This window comes from Malus domestica, chromosome 14 (genome assembly GCF_042453785.1).
Source record: "Malus domestica chromosome 14, GDT2T_hap1".
Lineage (NCBI taxonomy): Eukaryota > Viridiplantae > Streptophyta > Magnoliopsida > Rosales > Rosaceae > Malus > Malus domestica.
The window spans coordinates 27,054,278-27,081,464 of NC_091674.1; the positions used below are offsets into that span (position 1 = coordinate 27,054,278).

At 35.9% G+C, this 27,187-nt stretch overlaps 3 protein-coding genes and 1 long non-coding RNA gene across 5 annotated transcripts; 2 read left to right on the forward strand and 2 right to left on the reverse strand.

Annotated features, from left to right (window-relative positions):
• The first annotated feature begins 392 nt into the window (after positions 1-392).
• On the forward strand, positions 393-21,519 carry LOC103455321 (uncharacterized). Its single transcript, XM_070812203.1, has 4 exons — positions 393-478; positions 20,416-20,525; positions 21,081-21,147; positions 21,289-21,519. The coding sequence occupies exons 2-4, from the start codon at positions 20,433-20,435 to the stop codon at positions 21,399-21,401; spliced, it is 273 nt and encodes a 90-aa protein (XP_070668304.1). The 5' UTR covers positions 393-478; positions 20,416-20,432; the 3' UTR covers positions 21,402-21,519.
• Positions 5,017-8,179, forward strand: LOC114821020 (uncharacterized). Of its 2 annotated transcripts, XR_011575424.1 has the most exons (4): positions 5,030-5,195; positions 5,879-6,208; positions 7,029-7,141; positions 7,584-8,179. It is a non-coding gene; the product is annotated as an uncharacterized lncRNA (long non-coding RNA). The 2 variants fall into 2 exon arrangements; XR_003768401.2 differs by lacking the exon at positions 7,029-7,141 and having other exon boundaries at positions 5,017-5,195.
• On the reverse strand, positions 8,275-11,795 carry LOC108172934 (receptor-like protein EIX1). Its single transcript, XM_070812201.1, has 2 exons — positions 8,645-11,795; positions 8,275-8,513 (listed from the first exon to the last, which is right to left on the reverse strand). The coding sequence occupies exon 1, from the start codon at positions 11,555-11,557 to the stop codon at positions 8,651-8,653; it is 2,907 nt and encodes a 968-aa protein (XP_070668302.1). The 5' UTR covers positions 11,558-11,795; the 3' UTR covers positions 8,275-8,513; positions 8,645-8,650.
• A 1,779-nt stretch (positions 21,520-23,298) lies between the features above and the next one.
• LOC103455253 (protein JINGUBANG) lies at positions 23,299-24,855 on the reverse strand. The gene has a single exon (XM_008394843.4). It carries the CDS (start codon positions 24,782-24,784, stop codon positions 23,570-23,572), a length of 1,215 nt encoding a protein of 404 aa, XP_008393065.3. The 5' UTR covers positions 24,785-24,855; the 3' UTR covers positions 23,299-23,569.
• Positions 24,856-27,187: the final 2,332 nt, after the last annotated feature.

Consider the following 27,187-nt stretch of genomic DNA (forward strand, 5'->3'; position numbering starts at 1 on the left):
GCACTAGTTGATACTTTATTTCCCACCTTCTCCTTGATTTAAGGCCTTTGTTTCGCACTTGTTGATGCTTTATTTCTCACCTTCTGTTTCCCACTTGTTCATACTTTGTTTCCCCAACTTCTACGTAATGATGAATAGTAAAGAATAAATGGACAAGATTGAAAATAGACTATTCAATACTTGTGGAAATCTTTATACAATAAAATAACCAATGGTTCTCCTTCTCCAATGCATTTGTCATTTCATCTCAAACACGCACAATCAAAAGTGGGGCTACAAGTAGCTATAAGAGGCAATACAATTGGTGACCAAAACATAGGCATATCTTTGTACGAGCATTAAAGTTTCCACTATTAAAGTGGGAATTGCAGAAAATCATGAAAAGATCACTGTAGCCCTTCGTCCGAAAACCTCCGCCTTGTAGATGTGGGGAGCGGTGCGGGTCTTCCGGGTTTGATCTTAGCCATTGCTTGCCCAGGTAAGTAAAGACTGTGCATATTTGGTACATATGAACAGGAGGAAATTAGGAATGCAGAAAAAGCAATTCAGATTTTGCGTGCCTCAGCCTCCAAGGCTCGCCTTGGCGAGTTTTCACCCAATCCCATTAGGCAAAAGCGTTATCACTCCCGCCCTACCTCCAAAACCAAAGATCAAAAGTTCACAGTATTTCGTGTCTAGCTAGCCTTTACCAGTGCTTGTTTCATGTGACACACTTTGTGATATTCCATTACCATCCAAAGCATAACTTATTTTGTCATCCATTTTATTTGAATGAATTGCGAAACGTAAATAAAACCGAATGTATACTTCATACATCTATTTTTACGTGACAAGAGAGATAATTATACAGAATTCTATCTAATTTCATGTAACTTAAATATATACTCGATTTTATGTAAATTTTAACTCAATATACACCCCATTTTATGTAAGTTAAGATGATAATTATGGCCTAGCAGTTTAATCTGTCATAAAACACCCATATTTTCACCAGCGTTAATGCATTAGGCAATAAAGTTAGTTATTAACCAATAAAAGAAGAAAAAGAAAAAGGGGTTCGTGAGAGGCAGGAGCTGCTATACCTGCAACAGGGAAAAAAGTGTTTTTTATTCCCTTGAAACCTGTTGATCTCTCAACTCTGCGTATCATCATTACATTGTGGAAGTGGGTTGACACCGCCCTTGTTGCAAAAATAGTATAAACAATCGAACATTAGGCTGACAACAGAGCATGCACATTGCACACACTTTTGTTCTCGGTATAAATTGTGTAGGGATGCCCAACAATTCATAAGACAACACACCCACAGCAGGAAGTTGGTCTCTACAATGTTTAATCCGTTGCAGATATAAATCAATAGATTCTTGTCCCTTTTTGATATTCTGTAAATCAATTTTCATTTGAACAATACTGGTTCTTGTCATATTAGAGAATCTTTCTTTGAGATTAGTCCACATTTCTCTAGAAGTTTGACAACCAATAACAGAGGATAGAGCATCAGTTGATAATGTGTTAGTGATAAGAGTCATTAAAGCTTTGTCATGAATCTTCCAAACCTTAAAAGCATCAGCAATCACTGGTAGATTTTCAACAGTCTCATCTGCAGAATCAGACTCTACATATTTGTTTGGACAAGGTATGGAACCAGTAACAAACCCAAGAATTCCGTATCCATCTAACAAGAGTTCCATTTGAAAATTCCATGTAACATAATTGGAATCATCAAGTTTTACAGTAATAATGTTGAATCATCAAGTTTTACAGTCATAGTGTTTCCAACACTGGGAATCAACGAAGAGATCGATGATTGAGTAAGAGCTAACTGAGCAACAATAACCATTTTTATATGAACACACCAAATCAACTAGAAATTCTAGCAACAGACAAAATCATCAACTTTGCAAGAATCAACACATCGACAATCGAAGATGAACAAATCAAGAATCAACAGTAATACACCACAAATCCGTCAAATAGCAACACGATCTTCACCAAAGAAAGCAAGAATCAAAGAATGAATCACTGACTTACAGAAAACCCCAAAGAAATTAAGGGTTACCGACTTTGTGCACTGACGTTAGCTTTAACGAGTGAACAACAGCAACGAGCGATAGAGACACCAACGAGAAATGCTAGCGGAAGCACAAGGATCGTCGTCAATCGATAAGAGTTACCTGTCGTCGGCTAATGAGTTCATATTATTGTTTGGAGCATAAAGTAATCAAACGGTAGAATTTTTGAGTGATTCCAATTGGAGTGGGTTCGTGAGTCAGTCAAGAAGGTTGTGTCAAAATTTCATAAATCCCAAAGCATCTGATCGTGGCGAATTAATTTATGGCCAGCACGCAATGCTGGCAGATTGGGCTACAGAGCTTGTTTGCAAGTTTTGGGCTCGAAGATGCTGGATTTTGGAGGGTTGTTCTTGGAACTTGAAGAGGAGGTCCTGATCTTTAATTTGACTCGTTTTGGAGCCCTGAAGGTCCAGAAACGTGGCTTCTTTTTTGATAGACAAATTTCCTTGTCATAATAGGAATGTAATTTTTAGTTATCCTTTTATTATTTTATTTCCTAGTTTTTAGAAAACATTTTCCTTTGAGGGTTTTAATTAGGAGTAGTATAAATAAGGCTTTTTAGCCATTGGGAGAGACACAACATTGGAGAGGGAAACGCACACACTACTCTAGAGAGTTTTTGAAGTTTATTTTCAAGGTGTTATCTATCCATGTTTTTAATACTATTTTATTTTATGATTGTTAATAACTAATTTTCGTTTGCTAAGGTGATGCCAAGTCTTAGCATGAATATGTAGTTTTTATTTAATTGCTTATGATATTATACATGCATACTTTGAATTATTAATCACTGTGTTTTAAACTGTCTTTGTATCTTAATGATTCGCGACCATTAAGATGTGATAAGTAATTGGATGCAATTCGGTCGGAATGCCACCAGAGGATTGAGTATTGCATTTTGTGATTAATAGTTGTAAGTTTACCTAGGGCGAATGCCACGTCTTAGGGGTTGCATGATTTTTCAAAGAGTTTTCACAAAGCATAATGAGTCATGCATATTTATATTTGATCTGAATGGCACAGACATATTGCATGTTTGATATAGGTTCTAGCTTGAATGTCACAAGTAAAATATGCACAAGGAAAACTTAATCTTCAAAGTTGCATGGGTAATTCATAAGTAATTGATAAATCTACATATGATTATTAAGGGGACGGCGGAACCCTATCCCTTTTATAATTTGGTTTTCAAAACTATTTTCTTTTGTTTCTTTACTTTGCCAATTTCTTTAATTGTTTTTAATTAAATTCGTTTTTAATATTTTAGGTCATAAAATCAACATTTTCCGGTCTTTGTTTTCAAATAATTAGCTAAGAATTAGTTTAAATACAAATTATTCATTCAATCATTTCGGAAAACGATTTTACTTGGGCTGCTATACTACGACTACCTTATACTCTTGCAAGTATTTTTATCCCTACTTTTGCAGATGATAAAAATCTCTATCATCGGCGAAGATACCATGTTAACAAAACTTACAGAGATTTAGAGAGGGAAAACAACTTTTCAATATTTCACTGTATTAACTTCAGAATTGTTACAATACACGTGTCACATGGCACACATCTAATACATAACATTTGGCATAATCCTAAGCTAACCTCTATGGTCTAACAGTTTTAACTTTTAAATTGCACAGAAGGATAGATGCTTGAACTTATATAATAGTACAATGTTAGAGAGACAAAATTGATAAGGATTTTTATTACAAATGGTCCAATCGAAATGGTTTTTGAATTAAAAAAATCAATTAATGCCATCTCTAAATATTAGTGTCACAAATCAATATTGTCATTATGTTTAGATTTCGTTAAAATTTCTGTTAAGATGTTTATGTGGCACACATGTGAGCCCACCACATATAACATGACCCACGTGTAATTTGCCAAAAATTGTTTACAAATTTAAACATATTTCAAAACAAAAATAAATAAATAAAGTAAAAAAAAAAAAGAAAAAGAAAGAAAAACTCATCGTCATCCTCATTCCTCCCAAAAAAAGGACGAATCATCATCATCATCATGTTCCATGACTCCTTGGATACCAACCTTCAGCCCAGAAAATGGAGAAACCCCAGCCGCATCTTCCTCTCCTACCCCGCCCCCATCAGCCGCATCCCTCATCCCCCAACCTCCACCTCTCACCAAAACGTGATTCCCAAATCCACATCGACTCGCCTCCATTTCGACCGGCTACCCCGCCCCAAGCTCTCCTTCGCTCCATTTTTTTTATAAGAAAACTAATGAAAAGGGCTTGAAAACTTTGAGTTTTAATGATAAGGATAAAATAAAGGGTAAAATAAATAGTACCAGGATTGACTTTTTAGTGTAAAAATGTGGTTTTTCGTTAAAGTGAACAGTACCAAGTGTTTTTTGTTAAAGTTCTTTTTTTTTTATAATCCATGTGGCACCTGACTATTGAACATATTGGGTCCACATGTGTGCCACATAGGCATACTAACATAAATTGACGACACTGATTAATTTTCTAATTCAATGACATCCTGACTGAGTGGGTTAATTTCATAGGAATTGGATCCCCTCCTGAGCAAATGGTGGGGATCTTCATGACCCACTAATAGAGACCGTTGGATACAATTATTATAACTTTAGATGGACCCCCTGTTTGTAGCTCCAACGGTCTATATTATACTAGCAAAAGCCCTGAGAAATATACTTTATATATATTTTTAACTATTTGTTTTTAGTATTTTTAAGAGAGGAAAAAGAGAGAACGAGCGAGAGTGAGTTTACCGGGTATTGATAAAGTAACATAACTGTAAGATTTTAAAAAAAAAGGTAAAACTTTGTTTGTACAAAATTACTTTAACGCTCACATTGTTTTTTTTCTAATGTTTTTTTTTTCAGTTTTGTATTAAAAGATATGGTAGTAATTTTATTAATTTTTTTTTGTTATAAATAATATTTTATTAATAGATAGTTTAGATTTCTCAAAGTTTGAATCTGGTAAATTTGCCATCTTCTACTTTCTTCCCCTCCCAACAATGAAAAACCCTAAAAAACCGAAAGGCTGGTGAGGAGGACGACCATGGTGGCCGCTGCATTGCTGCTTGCTTCCTCTTTACTGCTGATTACGGCCCTGAGCCCAACGCTCTCGATCCTGTAAGTTCCTGTTTCTTCCCACAATTTCATCTTCATCAGAAATCAAACTTTGATCTTGTTACAAAAAGGGCAGCGAGAAAATCAAAACTTAATCTCTTGGTTCACAATTTAATTTCTCAGATCTGCAATTCGAGCTCACAAATTTTGGGGTCTTTCCATTTCGTGTTCGATTTACAATTGTTAGCTGTAGAATGAATGTGGGTTGTGTAACTGGACTAGTTTGGTATACTTTACTTTCGCTTTTCAACGATTTTGTTCATGTCTTTTTAGCAAAATGCTAATGCGAGTGAGGTTTTGGTTAGTTTTCTCTGCTTGTGTAGTTACCACTCTGTAATTACAAATGTTTTGGTATTTGATTGTTTACGACGAAGCCAAGGTTGCGATTGTAAAAAGCTGCAGAAAATGTGATTTAGGAATGCTCTTGGACTGCTATACTGTGTAGATTGTTGAGCACTTTCTTATTTCTTCCCTGAATGTAGAGAGGAGCATTTTTAATCAGTTAGGAACGACGTGTTTTGCGAAAATTGGTAGTTTAAGGTACCTTAAAGTACCTGAACCTAGTAACTCTACTTGCATGACCAATAACAAGAACAAAACTGAAAAGAAAAAAAAACTTGGTAAATCCTTGATTGCTGTTTTATCTGCATTTGTTATCGTCGCTTACAGTTTTCTTTCGCTTGCAGTTCATTGATGCTGAAACAATGGTTTCTCCAACAATTTTTGCCCATCGTAGTTTATCTTATCTCATGAGTGACAAGCCTCAGGAACCTCTCAACGATGCAATGCAAGCACAAGTAGTTTCCCCAGTTTGGCACATTGTATCTTATCTTCAGGGTGCTGCCCTTTTGGCCATTCAGATGCTGACAGATTCTTGCTTGGAAGGACAGCTTTCTAATGATGATGGTACCAAGTTGGCACGGTTGGCTTCACAAAGTTTACAATCTGAACCCTGAGAGCGACCAAATCTAAAGTCATTAGTTGCTTCTTTGATTCCTCTTCAGAAAGAGACTGAGGTTAGTTCTCTCCTCTGTTTCTCTAATTAAGCATTATATTCCCAACTTTACCCGGGGAGCATAGTTTAACTGTTTAAAATCTTCACACAATTGTTTCTAGATCTATATTTTGGGGCAGTCTTGTAAGCAATATATTCATATGTTATCTTCTTTTCACTGGACTCAATCTGAGCTATTTGTGTAACCTCGTATCTAACTATCAACCGATTCATACTGAACCTTGTACCAAGCAGAAATATTTGAAAACTTGAGAAAAGGACATGACTCTAATTTGTTATTAGTGAGGACTTGGGAGAGCTACGCCTTTGTTTAGTGTCTTTCATGGTGAATGATACTCTATAAAATATCAATCTCTTATGCCCCAAATTTGAGGGTAGTTAACTACAAGGGTTTTCAGTGATACTATACCTGTTGGGTGCCAATTAGAAGCACTCAGATCTACACCATTGTGGTAGTTTAATCATATATAGATATTGTAGTTTAATCATATATAGATGCTTAACATGATGCTGGTGGCTGTATCCTGGACCTCCTTTATTTCTTTTTGCTTACCTCTGCAAGTTCCTTCTTTTGTTTTGATGGGTATCCCACATGGTACCTTCTGGTCTTCTCTTCCACAAGTCGGTGATGCCTGCTCAAGAAGGGATATGACCGCTATACATGAGATCCTAGAGAATATCGGCTATAAAGACGATGGAATGACAAATGAGGGTCTTTATTTTGTTTAATTAATGGAGAACTAGCTAATAAGTTGTGTTGTGTGTATATATATATATATATATATATATTTAGCCTTCTCAATAGTTACGTTCCACTGCAGCGCTCGTTCAAATGTGGACTGACCAAATGCAGGAATCATAAGATTCAAAGAAAATAGGGGATTCTGCTTTTAAGCACTAGGACATCAGAACCACAATTGAGTGTTATTCACAGGTTAGGTTCTTATTATGATACTTGTGGGAAATTCTGAGTAGAGGTTTGATAAGAGTTGCTTTCATGTTCATACCGATATCCAAATTTGGCCTTCAATAGGATGTTCTTTGTCTGACCTGTTAAAATAAATTACCAAACACAACTTCGTACGGAATTTTTGTTTGGCATTAGATTTCCGGTCAGAACACTATCGTTACATTTTATCTTCTGATTCATGATGGGAAGAATTGAAGAAATGAAATTGGTAGTTTAAGGTATTTTTAATCAGTCAGGTACGGCGTATGTTGCGAAAATTGGTAGTTTAAGGTACCTTAGAGTACCTGAACCTAGTAACTCTACTAAAAAGAACAAAACTGAAAGAAAAGAAAAATTAGTAAATCCTTTTTAACTGCTGCTTTCTCTGCATTTGTTATCGTTGCTAACAGTTCTATTTCGCTTGCAGGTCATTGGAGTTGGAACAATGGTTTCTCCAACAATTTTTGACCGGCGTAGTTTGTCTTATCTCATGAGTGACAAGCCTCAGGAAGCTATAGAAGATGCAATGCAAGCACGAGTAGTTTCGCCAGTTTGGCACATTGCATGTTATCTTCAGGCTGTTGCCCTTTCGGCCCTTGGAATGGTACTATGCTTGAATCCAAAATGAGCAAAGCAGCTGGATAGAAGTGAAACTCTAGGCCGCTCGACCAGGTACCTAGCTTGCCACTTCTCTCGGTTTGGCTCTCAGCTTATCTAGCCGTCGATCGATCATAAGGTTTAAAACCACTAGAGCCAAAGCTTCATCATTTCCACGGTATTAGATTTTGTCATTTTCCAGCAGTATATCTTGTATTTGAATTGTTTATTTGGTTTGATTTCCCGTGCGTCAAATGATTCTAGTATATGAATTACTTTGACAAAATAGAAAGAAAAAATAGAAAGTTGTAAAAAAACACTGGTAGGGAGGATGTCATTCATAAGCTTGTAATTTGTGTGCAGAAAGCATATAGGATTCCTGGTGTATCATTTCTGATGAAAAATAATAATAATTAATTTGTTAAACGTCGTCTGATCATTGATAGACATATGCACAAGACTGCAACCAATCCATTGAACTAAAATTTACGACGAACAAAACAATCACATGTAGTCCAGAATTAACTGAATATCTTTAGTTCATATCATGAATCAAAACATATACTGCAGAAAGGTCTTGATAACGTAAACATAAACATAAACTTCTCGCAAACAATTAACGCTAACAAATCATCTGTCAAGTAGATTTAGTAGTAAAGTTCTTTATTATGACAACTCAATACTTTGAAAACTTGTACAGATAATGGCCCGTGGAAGCTCTTTCAGTGAAGTGAAGCCGTCTACACTGTCTCAGAAGATGCTGTAGATTAAAATAAACAAGCACATGTAGTTAAGTTTTGAAGAAGATTGAAATTAATCCGAATGACTTTACAAATAGATGCATGCATATTGCTTAATTTAAGAAAGACAAATAAAATCACATTTACATACCATTGCTTAATTGAAGTGCTGCTTGATTGAAATCACCCTCACATAAAACCAATCATTCAAGACATTCAAGAACCTGAAGTACGAGTATCTCCATGGCCTCACAAAAATCAGACTGCCACAAACTCCCAAAAATCCAACAATAAAGCCAAGCACCATGTTGATGTAAAATCCCCATGTTATAGGCTCATCATTTTCTTCTTTGTTGCTTGAGATCGGAGTTTCCTGTTGATCACCACACATCTTTGGAAGTGGAGGTCCGCACAGTTGAGGATTTCCAGCATAATCAGAGGGATCAAAACTTTGGAGCTGAGTGCCAGTTGGAATTTTGCCAATAAAGTTGTTGTATGACAAGTCCAAGACACTAAGACCATATATCTGAGCAAGGCTTGTTGGAATTTTGCCATCTATCTGGTTTCTTGAAAAATCAAGGGCATCCAATGATTGCAACTTTCCAATCTTTGCAGGTAACTCACCTGTCAATCCGTTTCTCGACAGGTTTAAAGAAACTAACCCAACAAGATCCGTGATTTCACTTGGAATCTCCCCCGTTAATCTATTGCTCGAGAAATCAATTCTCTTCACAAGCCCCAAAGTGTTTTTGTACGAGTGCATTCTTCCCTTCCATATAAATGTTGCATCATCCATATAACTAACCCCATAGGAAGTATCATCTCTTATGTACAAATGTCCAAGGGTCGGAGAAGAGTTTCCCTTCTGTGCCAAAACAGTAAAATTGCTGAGGCATTTTGGTATTGTTCCAGAGATGTTATTTGCAGACACATCCAAGTTTTGAATGTTTGTTAGACGGCATAGTTCAGATGGCATGCTTCTGTTGAAGTTATTATAGGAAAGCAGCAGGACAACCAATTTCTGAAGGCTAACCCCTAACCATTTTGGTATGGGTCCTGATAATTGATTGTATCCAACATCAAGAACTTTTAAACTGGTGCAATTCTTGAAGGATGAAGGAAACTCGCCAACAAATCTGTTGCTTCTTAATTTCAATGTTTCCATGCGATATAGTGAGCCCACCGTGGATGGAATTTTGCCGGAAAAAGCATTGTAACTCAAATCAAGCATGACTAGATGGTCAAAATGTGTCCAGCATTGTGGAAGCTCTCCGGAGAGATTGTTGTTTGAGAGATTAAGAAACATTAAACTCTTGTATGCTTCGCACAAGATAGAAATTGACCCTGAAATGTTGTTATTAGAGAGATCCAAAGATGACGCATGGGATAGAGTTGAGGGAATTGGACCTTCGATTTGGTTCGAACTCAAATGTATTTCAGGGTAATATGTAAAATTCATTGTCGAACTTGCAAACATTTCTCCAATTTGGTTATTGGAAAGACTGATAAATCTCGCGTAACGAGTCGTACCCCAAAACCAGCTTGGAAGGATATCCACAATTCCAGCATTAGAAATATTGAGCCGTAAATACTCATTCTGAGTTTGAAGCCATTTTGGAAAATACGGACCCATTTTGCAAGACCCCAAATATATATACTTCAATTTAAATGAAGGAACCCAATTAGAATTGAAGCTTAAAACTAGCGAGTTAGAGGACAAATCCAATAACTGTAATCTGGAGAGTTGAGAGAAATGGGTTTCCGACACCACACCTTCCAGATCATTCATACGCAATTGCATATACTCCAGATTAGACAGTTGCCCAATGCTTTCAGGTATTGTTCCATTCAATTGATTTCCATAGAGAGATAAACTTTTCAACGATGAAAAGTTTGTAAGATTAGGAATTGATCCAGAAAGATGATTGTGAGAGAGGTACAGAGACTCTAATGAGTTTTGAACACATGTGGACAACATTTGAACAAACTCGGAAAACTGTCCATTCAGACTATTATTGATAAGGTACAGAGATTGCAAACTGCATAAGCTGGAAAAAGAATGCGGATTCACCGCGTCAAATTTGTTATCAGAGAGAGATAGATAGACAAGAGAGGTCAAGTTTTCAATGACGCTGGGAATTAAACCAGTTAAACTACTGTTATCGAGGCCAAGAAAGACAAGGCTAGCATTGTAGTTTGACAACCATAAATATATTGAAGGAGAAGTGCATTGGTTGTAAGAGAGGTCAACATGAGCAAGAGATTTTGAAGAATTTATGTTAAAAAGAGTACTGGAATGGATTACAGGAGAAGGAAGGCCACACTCCTGTAACGTCAAGTTTGTAAGTTTAGGGAGCTTACTAACTATTTCCAGCCAGTCATGAACATTACTGAGATTGGTGCTACTCAGATCCAAATATGTTAAAGAAGAAAGAAGAGGGAGCCATGATTTCAGATTTTCTACACTGTTAAAGTCATTCCCATTGAGATCAAGATATTGCAAGTGGGTAAGGTTTCCAACTTGACTTGGAAATCGACCACCAAAAGAAGCAAAAGAGAGATCGAGGTGTCTTAAATTGGAAAGAGAACCAATGAAATATGGAAGTCGGGTCCCATTGAAGTTAATGGAAGAAAGGTCCAAATATTTCAAACGCTGCAACTCAATCAATTTAGGACTCATCTTCTTACCTTGCAAAAAATAACTGATGTACTGCGGGTCTCCTTTCTGTTGATGTGAATAAGATTCATTCAAAGAATACCACCCAAGATGAAGTTGAGTAACATGGTTGGTTCGGTTGCTGCAATGGACGCCGACCCATTTGCAACAATCTTGCTTGTGTTCTTCTCTTCCCCACGAAGAGAGGACATTGTAGTGATCCACGAGGCCGTGCTTGAAAGCAAGGAGTGCTTCTCTTTCCCTCTCAAAGCACCTCACCACTCCTTCCGAAGAAATATTTTTGAATCCAAGGGAAAGGGAAGGGCTGACAGCACATTGCAGTAAAGTGAACACCACAATTAAAGCACGAAAGAGTTTCTTCAAGCACCTGATTCTGTCACCCTCCATCTTAATTCAACTAAATCAACCAAGAGACAATTGAAGCACGAAAGAGTTTCTTTAGGATTTTGATTTTGGAGCAAAAGGAAAGCTGCGCAAGTGTAGTTCAAAATGAACGGAGAAAAGTATAAATAAAATATCCAATAATTGTGAAAAAAAAAAAAACTCTTTCGTTGAAAGGTGGGCCTTCTGCAAGCACCTGATTTTGTCACCCTCAAACACTAAAGAAAGGTAGGCCTTCAAGTACCAAGTAGAGGTAATGCAATAGGTAATCAAAACATAGTCACATCTTTATTCAGGAATTAAAGTTGTCACAATTCAAGTGGGAATGCATTGACTTAAATTAGTAATTTAAAGTCTTGGTTCTTGGAATTATTCGCATCAAAAGTTTAGGGGAGATTGGTTACTCATCACCAGCTTCAGGACATACTCACAATCTCAAGCTAGAAGGACTTATGCGTGGCACTTAACTGTCAGCTGCTACCAGTATGGATTTACATAGGAATTTACCAATCGCACACCAACGAGGACTGCTGGCAATGAGATTCGAACCTTGGTGGGACGAGACACAAAGCAGAGATCTTACAAACTGAGCCAACCTTTGTTGGGTCCTTGGAATTATAAGTTCAAAACACTATATTTGTTTTCATAGTTTTTATTCGTTTTAAATGTTGTTTGCCTTGGCCATTTGGCATGTGTGTGATTTTCGTCCTAATCTTTCATGCTCAAAACTTTATTTGGAATTATAAGTGCAGGACACAATTAAAACGCCACAAAGAGGCCACGCTCAAAACTCAAAAAGAGATGATTATTCAGAAATGATGCACAACTTAATAGGCCCCTTGCTAATCTTGGTCACAGTTGTACATGGTTGGGGATAGGTAGTAGCTTGGTCTTCAATTGTCATGTACAACAAGACCGTAATACTGAGTGACAAAACTTTATTTTAAGTGAAAGGTATCTTTTACAAGTGAAAAGAAATACGACTAGATCAAAGTACTGAATAACAAAACTATATTTTCATTAAAAAGTTTTCGAGACATGCGATCTTATATAGCCTTTTTGTATAGAATGGTGTATTTTTTTTCCTTCAAAATATAGTGCGCAAAATGTCGACATTGAGACAAGAATAATGTCAAAGAAAACATTTCATTGAAGAAGTACCAAGTCTTATAAATAACAGTTAAAAAAATGATTCTTACAAATAACAGTTCAAAAAAAAAGTTTCTTACAATTAACAGTACAAGGTCCTAACCCAGCCTTCAAGGGATAATAAAAAGAGTTTCAAAATTTTGAATCTTAACTAAAAATAATTTAATAATTTTAGTCAATAATTAAGACCAAAAATATTATAAAAATATAAACAAAAACACAAATTAGTTTTCTTCTCTTTCTTCTCTCTCCCCCCTTTCGCTCTTCGAATGAGGATTCTCTCCTCCTTTTTTCCCATCCACTTCCATCATTTTCCTGATTATGTGATCACGATTAAGTCATGTCAACATTTTATATTGATTTTTTTATAGAGATAATAAGATAAAAAGACGTGGCTTAACCGTGACCACACAAACAGAAGAATGATGGAAGTGGATGAGAAAAAAGGAGGAGAGAATCCTCCTCATTCGTCTTCAGTCTTCAGTCTCCACCCGTGCCTCATCTATTTCTTCCTGTCTCTCTCATCCATCACTTTCTCTCACCTCTCACTAACACAAAAAGCCAAGGCCCCACATCTTATCTTGTTATATTATTATTCTTTTAAACTCTCCCCTCACTCCCTTTTCACCCTTCACAACCTCTATATATCGTAATTATTTTTTAAGAATTTTTTTGTAATTTGTGTACAAAAAGCATATACGATTATCAATGTATTATTTTTTATGAAATAAATAATAATTAGTTTATTAACGTCATGGTATCGTTATTAGACATAGATATAAGTTACTACTTAGATTAAAATAAAAAATAAAAAGTTAACCTTTAGTAAATCTGACAAGATTTTGCACAGGAGTGCAACTGTGCAACCAATCCTTTGAACTAAAATCTACGACGAACAAAACAATCATATGCAGTTCAAAATTAATTGAACTTCTTTAATAAATATCATGATTCAAACATATATTGCAGAAAGGTCTTGATAAAGTAAATGTAGCAACAAACTTCTTACAAACAATTAACACTAACAAATCATTTGCCAAGGAGATTTAGTAATAAAGTTCTTTATATGACAACCTAATACTTGAAAACTTGTACGTATAATGGCTCACGGAAGCTCCTTTAGTGAAGATAAAAATAAACAAGCACACGTAATTAAGTTTTGAAGAAGACAACCAAATTAATAAGGAAGACTTTACAAAGAGATGCATGCATATCACTAAAGTTCAGAAGAAAAAAAAAATTCACGTTTAGGTACCATTGCTTCTTAATTGGTGCAATTCTTGAATAACAAATTAGTGGATAGTGACAGATGCAATTCTTGAAGGATGAAGGCAACTCTCCAACAAATTTGTTGCTTCTTAATATCAATGTTTCCATGTGCTATTTGTGAGCCTATTGTGGATGAAGGCAAGTCTCCTTAGCATTTCTCTACTATACTTGTTGATTTAAGGTTAATGTTAAATTAGCTGTTGATCAATAACGTGACATTCACATGGACAATTACTAAGTACTACGTGTCAATACAGGCTTTACGTAGATATTTAAAAAAAATTAAAAATTAAAAATTAAAAGACTCAATATGGGCCCTACGCTCAATAATTAATTTGTTTTAAAAGGGGTTTTTTCTTCCCTCTTGTTTTTGGTGAGAAGGTTTATTCTTCTCAACTCCTATCTATTTCCAGGGCCCCAAGACGGAGAGAGAAAGAGAAACCCATTAAAAAGCAAATTAATTACTAACCATAGGATGTGAATCCAAGGGCCGAAATGAATTGGTCAGTCAGTTCCGAGTCCATCCCCGAGGACCACTTTCAATCTGGCCGACTGGGGCACCACTTTCAAAAGCTCCCAACATCCGATCTGCCACCACTTTCGCCAAGGCTACAAAGAAAGGTAGGTCTACTAGTAACTATCAGAGACAATTCAATTGATGACTAAAACATAGCCACATGTTTATACAAAAATTAAAGTTTTTACAAAGAAATTAAAGTTTTCACAATTCAAGTGGAAATGTATTGATTTCATGACTTAGTAATTTTAAGTCTTGGTCCAGGGAATTATTAGTTGAGCAAATACAAATATTTGTTGTCTTGTACTGCATGCATAAAGTTGGATAAAATCTATAATGTTATCAGCTATGATAAATAAATAGAAACTTCATAATGCTTTTTATTTTTTTTGGGAAACATGCTTTTTATTTTTTATATTTTTTTATTTGTAAGGAATTATCTGAGATGTTTTTTATTTTATTTTTTATTTTTTATTTATTTATTTGGTCAAGTTTATTTTTTATTTTTTATTTGTAAGGAATTAATTGAGATGTTGATGAGGATCGCAGAGATGGTAGGCTGGCAGCGGATATGGTGGGGTTTTATGAAAGGATAACTAAAAATTAATTACCTGAGATGTTCTCTGCATACTAAAAGTTTAAATTTCCTCTTAAATGTGGACAATAGGATAACCCTGTATACTTTTGAGCAATTTCCATTCACTTTAAACTCCCACGACCTTTTAGATATTTAGAAAACCATTTTCACAAATTTTCCACACACGTAGAAGGCTTTAAGGTCAGTTTGTGATTGCTGTGTGTGTGTGTTTTTTTTTAACTGCTTATATTGTATTTCAAGAATAATCAGCTGTAAAATAAAGCAGTTGAACATTTAATAAACTGTATATTTAGTCATGTGAGTATGAAAAGGAGTGTAAAATCATTTGGTAAATTTAATGGAAAAATGATACTATTGTATATAATGACAAACATAGGCATAGTTGTGGGGGTGGTGGCAACGACAGCAGTGGTGGGGATAGTGGCAGTGATGGCAACGACAATTGTGGGGGGTTTGGTGGTTGTGACAATAATAAGGTGTGGTGGTTGGGGTGTATAGGTAGCACTGTAGCAGTGGTGGCAGTGGTAGTAGTGTCGATTGTAGTGGTGGTAATGGTGGTGGTGGTGATATAAGGTTAGTCGTTGTGGTAGATGGTGGCGGTCTTTGTTCTCTGAGGGCAAAAATATACGTAGAAGGATAAATAATGTCAGTTTTAATTAATGAGGGTATTATAAGAATTAAAAATATTAATTAAACGCTTAGCTCTGTTTTTTTTTATAAAAAGCAAATTTTAAAGAGAACTTTAACGAAAAGCACCTGATACTGTTCACTTTAACGAAAAACCATATTTTTACACTAAAAAGTCAATCCTGGACTATTCACTTTACCCTTTATTTTGTCCTTATCATTAAAACTCAAAGTTTTCAAGCCCTTTTCATTAGTTTTCCTAATTTTAAATGTAACATACAAGTTGCTTTTAAAAGCTGTTGTCTAAATGCGGTTGCTTTAAAAATAGGTACGATATATGTGTAGAGAGTAAGTTGGGTGTAAAAAAAAGTTATATAAGTTCAAATAAAATTTCTCATTTGTTTTTGGTATGGATAATGTTAGGAATACCAAATTTTTAACAAAAATGCTACTTTTACCACCTAGTTGTACCATTATTTGTACTATTTCTCTAATAGATATGAAACTCATATGTGTTGACGGGCCTTAGCTTTATTAGAGAGATGGTTCAAGTAGGTGGTAAGTGTAACATTACTCTATTTTAACCAAATTTGCAAACCCAATGACATGTTTCCAATAGGAAATACACGTTAATCAACATTTAACTAATAATTAACAATCACGTCATTTGGTTGGTAAATTTGGGCTCTCTAGTATTATCAGTTTGTTATTGTGAGGTGATTGGTGGTTTGTGTTAACCTAAAATGAGATCCATTTTTTCTCCGCAGTTAATATCAAATCAATAGTGAATGACCATATATATCTTGGTCATTCAAATTTTGTGACACTAGTTTCACAGAGTACTCAATGCCTAAGCTGGAGCACAACCAAAGAGAATACCACAAAATGAGAAAATTCTTCAATAGTACGTAATGATGAATAGTAAAGAATAAATGGACAAGATTGAAAATAGACTAGTCAATACTTGTGGAAATCTTTGTACAATAAAATAACAAGACTATTCAATACTTGTGGAAATCTTTGTACAATAAAATAACCAATGGTTCTCCTTCTCCAATGCATTTGCCATTTCATCTCAAACACGCACAATCAAAGGTGGGGCTACAAGTAGCTATCAGAGGCAATACAATATGTGACCAAAACATAGCCATACCTTTAGCAATTTAAAGTCTTGGTCCTTGGAATTATTCATTCTTTACTTTGTCCTTGGAATTATTCGTTCAGAATACAATATTTGTTGACTTGTGCTGCATGCATAAAGTTGGATAAAATCTTATATTCTGGATTTATTATTCGTTTTAAATGTTTTGGCATGTGTGTGATTTACTTGTAGTACATGCATAAAGTTAGAGAAAATTTGTAAGGTCATTTAGTCAATCAGTTGTAGCAAATAAATCGACATTTTATAATACTTTTAGTTGTTTGTTTTTATATAGTTGAATGACTACATGATTTCTTATTTTATTAATTTTTTTTAATGATCTTTACAAAGTATTTGAATGGTTTCGATCATTAATATGAAATTTCGTGAATTGAAAACTAAGTATCTTGAGGAAGAACTCCTTCATCCACTGAGTCATGAACGAAGTTAATTCATAATGTTAAATCTTCATTTATAAGTGAAAAGAAAATATCATTAGACTTTTAAAAGCTGCTGTCTGAAGACCAATGCGTTAAAAATAGGTAGAATATTTTTTTTTACCAATCACGTTTTTACTGTTTAACTTTAAATTGAAACTGTTTTTGTGAAAAAAATCAATACCAAATGAGGCCTTAGTGTTACAAGTACACACAAAGGGTGGAGAGAATAAATTTGTTATATTTACACATTTTTCTTATTACTTTTTCTTTAATGCTTTTTGAATTCCTTGCTATATTCACACCAAGGAGTGAGGCGAATAAATTGGTTACAAACTCATAATTCACGATTTGAACCTAAAACTTTTTTATTACAAATAAAGAAAAATGTTATCAAACTATAATATTAAATATCACATAAACTTTTAATAAAATCCTTAATTGACAATCGAAATGATAATTATATTAGATATGTAAGTATTATAGCAAATACCGAGTTCCCAATACTTTCACACATCCATTGATTCCCTTCGACTTGAGAAGGGCTGCTTCTGCTCATAGTAACGTGTTTGAGACGTCCAAAAATATAGGTGGCCAAGTCAAGCCACACATTCAATATTCCTAAAATGCAAAGCAGGAAAAAGGACGACGACAAAGAGAGTCCTAGTATTTTGCTAGACCGAGAAAGATTTATATTAATTACGGAGAAAAAATGAATCTCATTTTGGGTTAACACAAACCACAAATCACTTGATAATAACAAATTGGTAATGCTAGGGAGATCAAATTTTTAAACCAAATTTGCTAACCAAATGACATGATTGTTAATGATTGGATTATTAGTTAAGTTTTGATTAACATGTTTATTTTCAACTGGTGACATGTCATTTAGTTTAAAATTTTGTTCTCTCTAGCATTATTCATAACAAAAAAAAAATTTATGGTTTTTTTATTATTTTTTATTATTTTGTGTTTTGTTAAAGACACATGTCCCCATTTTCAGTCGGTGATTATTTTCTTCTAATATCAGCCTTTGGATCGTAATGAACGGTGGGATTTAACTTTGTCGCGCAGCGCATATTAACCAACTATTTATTGGTCACCAAGTAACTAACTAAGAGAACATTTTTGGGTTTTGGTCATCCAAATTTTGTGACACTAGTTTCACAGAGTATTCAATGCCCAAGCTGGAGCACAACCAAAAGCATGCGCATCAACACATGGAAGCAGTTTACATCTCAAAATACAAGATTGCATCAAATTTACATGGACAAGAAAATGCCTTTGCAAATTTAAAGAGAAAAAAAAAGGAGGAGCAAAATTATCTGCTACAATGTATATCAATCTCGTTTTCAGTCAGTATGGGGGTTTGATGGACTTGTATTTGCACCATTAGCGTCAAAATCATATCAATTTTATACAATATCTCAACAAAATATCGATGTCATTTCATCTCAAATACGGTAAGTATGAGATGCAATTTGAACTCGGTGTATTTGACCAAAAAAGAAGTTATAACTTGGTAATAGAGTGGGTTTAGTTAGACAATGGTATCAAATTTCTTTTGTTATTTCATTTTATTTGTGTATTCTAATTCCTCTGGTTGCAATTCTCAATCATTATTGAAATGCTCTAATTAGACAGTCTTAGACCATCTCCAAATGAGATGTCAAAGTTTAAACACAAAATTTAAATTTGAAGGCTTATGTGGCACATTGATTTTTTTATAAATTTTGTTCTCCAACTTATATGTCAAATTTAAACTATTATTTATTTTTTAGTTGTAATTAGTATTTTGAAACAAAAGATAAGTATAAAAATTATGAAAAGCATTTATTAATTACTAAAAATAGATTATGAAAAGCAACTTTCTCTGTTGCCTTTTCATGTCATGCCACTTAGAAATTGACATTTCGGTTGGAAAATATTAAGGATGTTTTTTATTATTGTTATTACTGATGTGGACTTTTTGACATATCCTTTGAAGATGCTTTTACTAAATATTTTTTGCAATTACATTCTATTAATATCATTTGATTTCATTTGACTCAACGATGTCTCCACTCATTATAAAAAAAGAAAACTAATGAAAAGGGCTTGAAAACTTTGAGTTTTAACGATAAGGACAAAATAAAGGGTAAAATGAATAGTAATAGGATTGACTTTTTAGTGTAAAAGTATGGTTTTTCGTTAAAGTGAACAGTACCGGGAGCTTTTCGTTAAAGTTCCTTTATAAAAATGCTCTAGTCATACTCATCAGTCTTACCGAATATCTTCTCCTATTCCACACTAGCTTTACTCTTTATACTAGCATTTCGCCTTTTAGGTGCAAGTAGAATATTGAGCAGTCAGGCTAACCGAACTGAGCCCACATAAGTTTTACAGTCTCTTAGCCCAACATTCTTACTCGGGCCCTAATATTTGGGCCTAAATTATTTGATTTATGAAATATTAAAGCCCATTAAACGAGCCCACATTCAATTTGGTTCAGAATAAGAAATGAAAAGCCGTTGAGGCCGAGACAGAGAGCGCGGGAAAGATGTTAGTTAGCCGTTGCGCAGTTTTGGCGACTTTCTTCAAACACCTTCCGGTATCAAATCCGGCGACGCTCTGTCCGTACAGATTCAGACCCAAAACCCTAACCGCCGCCGCAATTCGTAGCTCCTCTTACTTTGAGACGCTAGATTCCCGCCAAAAAGAGCAAGTCCATCTCTATGTCAACACTCTTCTCCAATGGAACCAGGTTTTTTTCTCTCTCTCTTTACACTAAAGCTCTGTTTGGTTGCTGAGAAAATTGTGGGAAAATCATGAAAAGATTACTAATTGATGAAAATTTTGAACTTGCAGAAAATGAATCTTACAGCTGTTAAGGAGGCGGATGAGGTAATGGAGAGGCACATTGAGGACTCGCTCGCAATCATACCGCCTATTAGAAATTCTTATCTCTCTCACTGTAACCCTTCGTCCAAAAACCTCCGCCTTGTAGATGTGGGGAGCGGTGCGGGTCTTCCGGGTTTGATCTTAGCCATTGCTTGGCCAGGTAAGTAACTACTTTGCAAAAGTTCCGATTTTTTTTGTTGCAGTTTTTCAGAAATTTGTATAATTTGTTCAGGTTTCGCTGGATAGGTTGGGAAGTGACACTGATGGAGTCTATGAACAAGAGATGCATTTTCTTGGAACACGTTGTCGGTCACATTGGTTTGTCGAATGTTCACGTTGTAAGAGGAAGAGCAGAGGTATTGTTTCGTGTTTTTCGTAGATATAACTTTGTTTCTAGAGATGTCAAATTAAGGATATGAAGTTTTGTTATAGGACAGAATTGGGGCAGGCTATTTGCTTCAGGGAAAAATTTGATGTAGCGGTTGCCAGAGCGGTTGCGGAAATGAGAGTTTTATGTAGGAAAGAAAAATTCCTGTCCATATGTCGTATGTGTATTTTGAGTTTCATTGCTATGTGTGAGTTGCTGATTCTTGTTACTTTGGTGGTCAGCTGAATACTGTCTTCCTCTGGTTTGCGTTGGCGGTTTGTTTGTTGCTGCAAAGGGCCACGATCCTCAGGTATGTAATCGAAAAGTCTTATCACACTAACCATTCATTTCTGAAATCGTATCCAAAATGTCACTAAAAGCTGAACTGGTTAACAATCTTGGTTGTGGGAATTCTGTCTAGGGAGATTTATGACTTTAATTACTTCAGCAACATGACGAACAGCCCATTTTTTTCTTCTATTGTGCAGTTAAACTATTAGATATGAACAATTAAGTACTCTGCATATTTGGCACATTTGAACAGGAGGAAGTTAGGAATGCAGAAAAAGCAATTCAGATTTTGGGTGCTTCCGTATTGAAACAATGCACAGGCATGTCATATCTCTATTTGACAACTTAACAAACCTATCATGTATATTGGGGGGGGGGGGGCGCGAGAGAGAGAGAGAGAGAGAGAGAGAGAGAGAGAGAACTAAAACATGTTTACTGATGTAACCTCTGTTTGTATCCAGTGGAATCGCACAGCCCATATGGACAAAGAACTGCCATCGTGTGTTTGAAAACTTTTCCTACACCATGGAAGTATCCTCGCGATCCAGGTACTCCAGAGAAAATACCATTGTAAAATAATTCAGATGCCCCCAGTTCAAATGTTATATATAATTGGCTTGGTGTTCCTTCCCCTTTCATCAGTTATTTATGTAACACCTTCTGCTTTGGAAATGAAATGCGACATTCTGCAAGTTTTTTTTTATTATTTCTTGTCGAGATTGGCGTAGGCGTTTCTTCAAATAATTTCGTGTCTCATAAATCAAGAGAACTTTCATGATTTCCTTTGTGAGCCTTTTACAGTTCTACATTCACACAGGTTTTATTTCAGTGAAAATTTTCTAGGGGAAAAATAACGGATAACGTTGATCCCATCTACACAGTAACTCGAAAGAAAAATTGAGCTCAAGAGCTAGAGAATGAGATCTGAGCTGATGAAAAATAGGAAGTGAACAAATATTTAGGATAATCTCATAAGGTCAGATTTTAGTATGAATTTTTCAGTGCCATGGTAATTGCTGCTTTTAAACCATTAAATTATTGCTGGCTGAGCCATTAGACACCTCATTTGAAACTAACCTACACATTGGTTGAATTGTGCTAGAGGTGTTCTCTACCGGCCACTCACATCCGCAAGATCTCATTGCACCCCCACCTTTCTTTCGGTCAATCTGTACTTCATAGGGTCTCTCTCTCTCTCTCTCTCTCTCTCTCTCTACAAGGACATTGGACGTCTATGTCAATTGTAATGGTCCAGAGACGTACTTCAGTGTTTGCTCCACCTTTAGCCAGCACCACCCACCCCTTTTGATCTGAAAGTTTGGGGATTGAAGTCACCTTTTGTAGCTTAAGAGAAACTAGAAAATTTTGGGTACTTGAAATCTTTGCTAAGCATGAACGTAATCAGGATTAAGCTTAGGTTTTACCTTGTAAAGCATTGTGTGGCGTAGATAACCCGTTTTGCTTTGCCTGTATAGTTGACACCTGCACACAAGATTATCCAAATTAGATCATCAGTTCTATTGTTTATCCTTTAATATGATACTTATCTTTGAAAAAAGGAGGTAAATCTCATACCTATCATTCTTCTCGTAGGTCAACAACGTTATTTAAATGACAGCAATCAGCAAGGATTGGATTTGAGGCAAAAAGAAGAACAAAATGAATTAGGTTAGAATAACGGTGTGCTTTCTGTCCTGAGATTATAAAATTACTGTGTTACCTAACTTCTCCACTTGTAATATGAAGTTAAGAACTAATGGTAGATCATTAGCATGTTAAACATCCACGTAAACGTTGTACGAAATTTGTAATCACATATTAAAGTAAGTAGATTTCTAATTAATCAGCTTTGGATAAGTCCTACTTTGGCTACCTGCTCCTGTCAAAGAAGCTCCTTATTGTAGAAGGTAGATTTAGAAGATAATCTTGCTTTAGCTGCCTAAATTAACCCAACTTAGAGCGAAAGGAAGGTGAGATTAACAAGTAATCTCTCTCTCTCTCTCTCTCTCTCTCTCTATCTATCTATATATATATATATATATATATATATATATATATATATATTATTAATGCATGTCAATTGCCAAGTTGCCAACCAATCCTGCTTTAAGCAGAGGAGTGTATCTCTCTTAGGTGATGTCTTTCACATATGTCATCTGCCACTTTTAAGAAGGTGTTTCCAGTTTTCATTAATTTATTTATTTTTAATTTGAGATTTAGCCTCTTGATTTGGGATTTATATCATATTTTGTCATTAGTCAATTATTGGCTCTAATGTATTTGGATTTTCCCATATTTTTCTAATTTGTCATTTGTGAGGTGGGTTTCCTATCTGTAACTCTCTGATAGCCAACAACTTAAACATTTGGATTTTTTAATATTTTTGCCAGAGCATACTGAAGAATGTGACTCCCACATGCATCTTGTGACAGAGAAAAATTCCACCCAATAATTTAGAGCACACAAAAAAGAAAGCTCAGAAATTGTTTGATCTCTTTTATTATATTATAGTTTATAGCCTCCAAAGCAAAGTAAGAGAAAGTACAAACACTGTCTCCTCCTCTCATTAACTAAACCAAATCACTAGCAAACACACTACTCAATCTAGAATGTCACAGCGACGGTATCTCAATACAATCACATATTTTCTATGTGAAAAGTTCACGATTGTCTTTAAATACCGTCACTGTAATATATCATGTGCATATAAGTTTTTCTCGTAGAAAAAAGTAAATTAGGGTCCTAGAGTTCGCTAGGAATAAAGACCTGCCAGACTTTGATGTCACAGTCCAAACCACCACTGTAAATAACACAGGAGGAGTCAGATGAGCTGCAATGGTCATCAATTGTAGCAGTTAAACACTTCACTGGACCTTTATGCCCTTCCAAAACTGCTAAACATGAGTAACTTCTATTAACCCCTCTCCAAATTCTTATACTTTTATCTGCAGAGCCACTACACACCAAGTCTGCCACCACAGCCAAGCACAATATTGACCTGGTATGACCTCTAAGCGCACCCAGAACTTCCATATTCCCACCCGCATCTTTCTTCTCCCAAACCACAATGGACCTGTCGCATGCACCAGAATACAACACACACCCATCACTGCTCATAGCTAGTGCATTCACCCCAGAATTGTGCTTTTCAAGTGTAGCAACTAAAAAGTGCTTTTTCTCTCCAAAGTCCTTTTTCCAAACCTTAATTTTTTTGTCTGCTGATCCAGTGTAAACATGTCCATCATTTGATGATGTTACTGCATTTATAGCATCATCATGTGCATTTGTCACAGACTCCAAGCATTTGAAGTCTGTTGTGCTCCAAACCTTGAGTGTACGGTCCCACGAAACGGAGTAGAGCAGCAGCTCATCGCTCGACAAGGCCAGTGCAGACACTGCGTCCACATGATGCACCCATGTGCACTTCTTGTGCCTTCTTATTTGGACATGGTTCTTCGGCATCAGGAGCTTCGAGGCGCGGTCACCAAGCGTTGGCAGCGTAGCTAGCCGCGAGCACTTTTGAAAATCAGGCTCCTGGCTGTCGATTTTCCACACTCGGATTTTGTGATCCTGATGAGCACTGAAGAGCTTGTCACCTGAAATGGCTAGGGACTTCACTGCACCCTTTCCTGCAGCCACCATGTTGCGATCATGCTGAGTAGGGCTTTCGTTGTTGAATTCCAGTAAAGGGTTGCACCTCCACGACCGGATTTCTCTGTCAGACGAGCCGGTGTAGATGAAGTTTCCGGCTAGGGTTAGAGAGGATATGTAGGAGTTGTGGCCCTGCAAGGTGGTGAGGCAGTGGTGGTAATTGTTTGATGGAAAGCTGTGTTGCCTGTGGGATTGTGAGGTGAGAGAAGGAACTGACTGGAGACTTGGCTCAGAAGAAAGGTAGGGAAACTCTGATTGGTCATAGAGATCATTGCCTGAGTACTGATAGGATGAGTTGCATTCCATGACTGATCATGTTACAGAGGGAGAGGGAGAGGGAGAAGAAGATGAGTTATTATATAGGGAAGGAAACAATGTTGGAGCATTATTAGGAGGCCTATATAAAGCTACAAAATATAAACAAATAGATTCTATGTTGGCAAAATGTGATGTAGCAAATATGGGTAATGCTAAGAAGACTAAATTTGCAAACTAAATGATGTGTCACTAATAGGAATGAGCACGTTTATCAACGCTTAAGTAATAAATCAATCATCAACTTCTATGTCCTTTAGTTTCCAACATTTAGTTTATAAAATTTAGTCTCTCTAGCATTACTCAGCAAATATTAGTTTATTAGGTGGGATGTGGAGCCTAGGAATTACTTGTGCATCTATCATGGTTTTCATCAAATTATGCCATACTTCTCTTACTCCAATGCAAGAGGACTTTTTCGGTGTAGCTGTCACTCTACCGCATGATATTATTAGTTCCTTCACGTTATGAAAAAATTTATTTGTAACTTTGCATTCTAAACTTTATAATATATCAATTATATTGTTCACTTATGTTATAACTTCACGTGGCAGTATAACACATATCACACCCCCGAAATGCTACTATCCAGACCAATAACACGGCACCGCATGTTTTATGTTCTCTCGTTGTGCTGCATGATTAATTTGGTACACCATCACATTAGCGTTGCTATTTCATGCAGCGAGGGACATAATCAGATGTTTCTGTACATAGTTTGGACCTATGAAAAAACAGTGCAGGATTCAACTATTTTGGTCCCCATTTCGATTGCTCAGTTTTGTCTTTGTCACTGAGTCTGACCCTCCACCATATTTATATAACAATTTCTCCCTTTTTTGGTGGAGAAATTAAGCTCCACTCACCCAACCCTTTCCCTCCACCTACGCTAATATGGTTTGTGATTAACCCATGTTTAAGGTCTGATTGCCACCTAATTAATTATGATGCATGGCCAAAAGATTAATCTAATTTTGAGGGCATTTGCAGGTGAGCAGAGCCATCCGCTTCCCGATCAGCAACAATGGTACAAGGTTTTCCATAACTGAGTGAGAAAATGCTTCTCGATTTGATTTTTTTTTCAATATTCTAATCCAATGGTTTTGGGTGTGTGCTTAATTTGACCTCATCAGTATGATGGACGAACAATATGGTATGAGGACTTGAACCTCCACTGTACAACCTACATGTCGTTGGGGTGAGGTGAAATGAAGCACATACCCACAACCATCGTTCTCATTCTCTTAAGTAGTTCTTGGACTCGAGGACTCAGTCTCTATTGAGCGGTGAATCAATTTGATACTCTGCTTAGTTACAAACTTACAGTGCAAGGCTCAAACGCTGTGATTCGATTTCTTTTAAGTCGTTTTCCTAAAATATTGTGAAATTACCTGCAGAAGAGAAAAAAGACAGAAAGTTGATAGGTTGGGTAGCTAGGCAGAGTAGTCACATGTGAGCTCAACATTGCCCTTGGGCATAATTGCTTGATGATCTCTTTCAATTGAAAGTTTGTGTCTCACTGGTTCTTGCTAGCAATATGGGGTTTTTTTTTTTTTTTTTTTGGCATTCAACTCCCATTTTTTTTTCAGTTGAGATGCTCTTCGGATCTCATTGTCTAGAGTCAAAGAATCAACAAATTCGAACCACTCAAATTCAATCTGACGGTTCTTATTAACTTAATTTGTTGGTACACCTAACACAAACCAAAGGCCTGAAGATCTCTCTCTTGAACGGTTCGAATTACTAACCTTTAGACTTTGGACAGTGAGGTTCGGAGAGGATCTCAACTCCATTTTTATCCCTGCAGATGGAAAATCAAATGGACAGGTGGGACCCACCCCACGAATGGAACCTCTGGACCTATCAGAGAGTGATAAGTGTTTGAGCTCCCCTTGTATTAGACCCCATCGTTTTGTAGGTACAATTGTTCTCTCTTCATCTTTTTAGGCTAACAAATGATGGTCCTTTTTGGCGCATATAAAAACGTACTCTTTGACGGTGACTGGCCTCTGACCTCCAATGGAACTAATTAGGAGCACGAGAAGGATGTTTTGTTGGTGCTAAATGTGCATTATGGCAATATGGAAACATTGGCTTATTATTTATGCACCTTTGATGGCAATTAAGTGATGCGTTATTTCATATCTACTTTCTAATTGCACTTTAAAGCCTTATTTTGGAGAGAGAGAGAGAAAAAAAAGGTACCGCTAGATTGTTATTGTATTGTCAGTTGTGTATCAGACTACAGTAATAAAGCAATTCTTTTTTGTTTTCTTGAGTTACAGGAAAGATGAGCGTCGAACTGATGTTACAATTGATTGTTGTTGTACTGTAGATGAGATGTGTTTTTTTCCTTTTATAAATTGATTGTTTAAGTGTTTTCCACTAGTATTA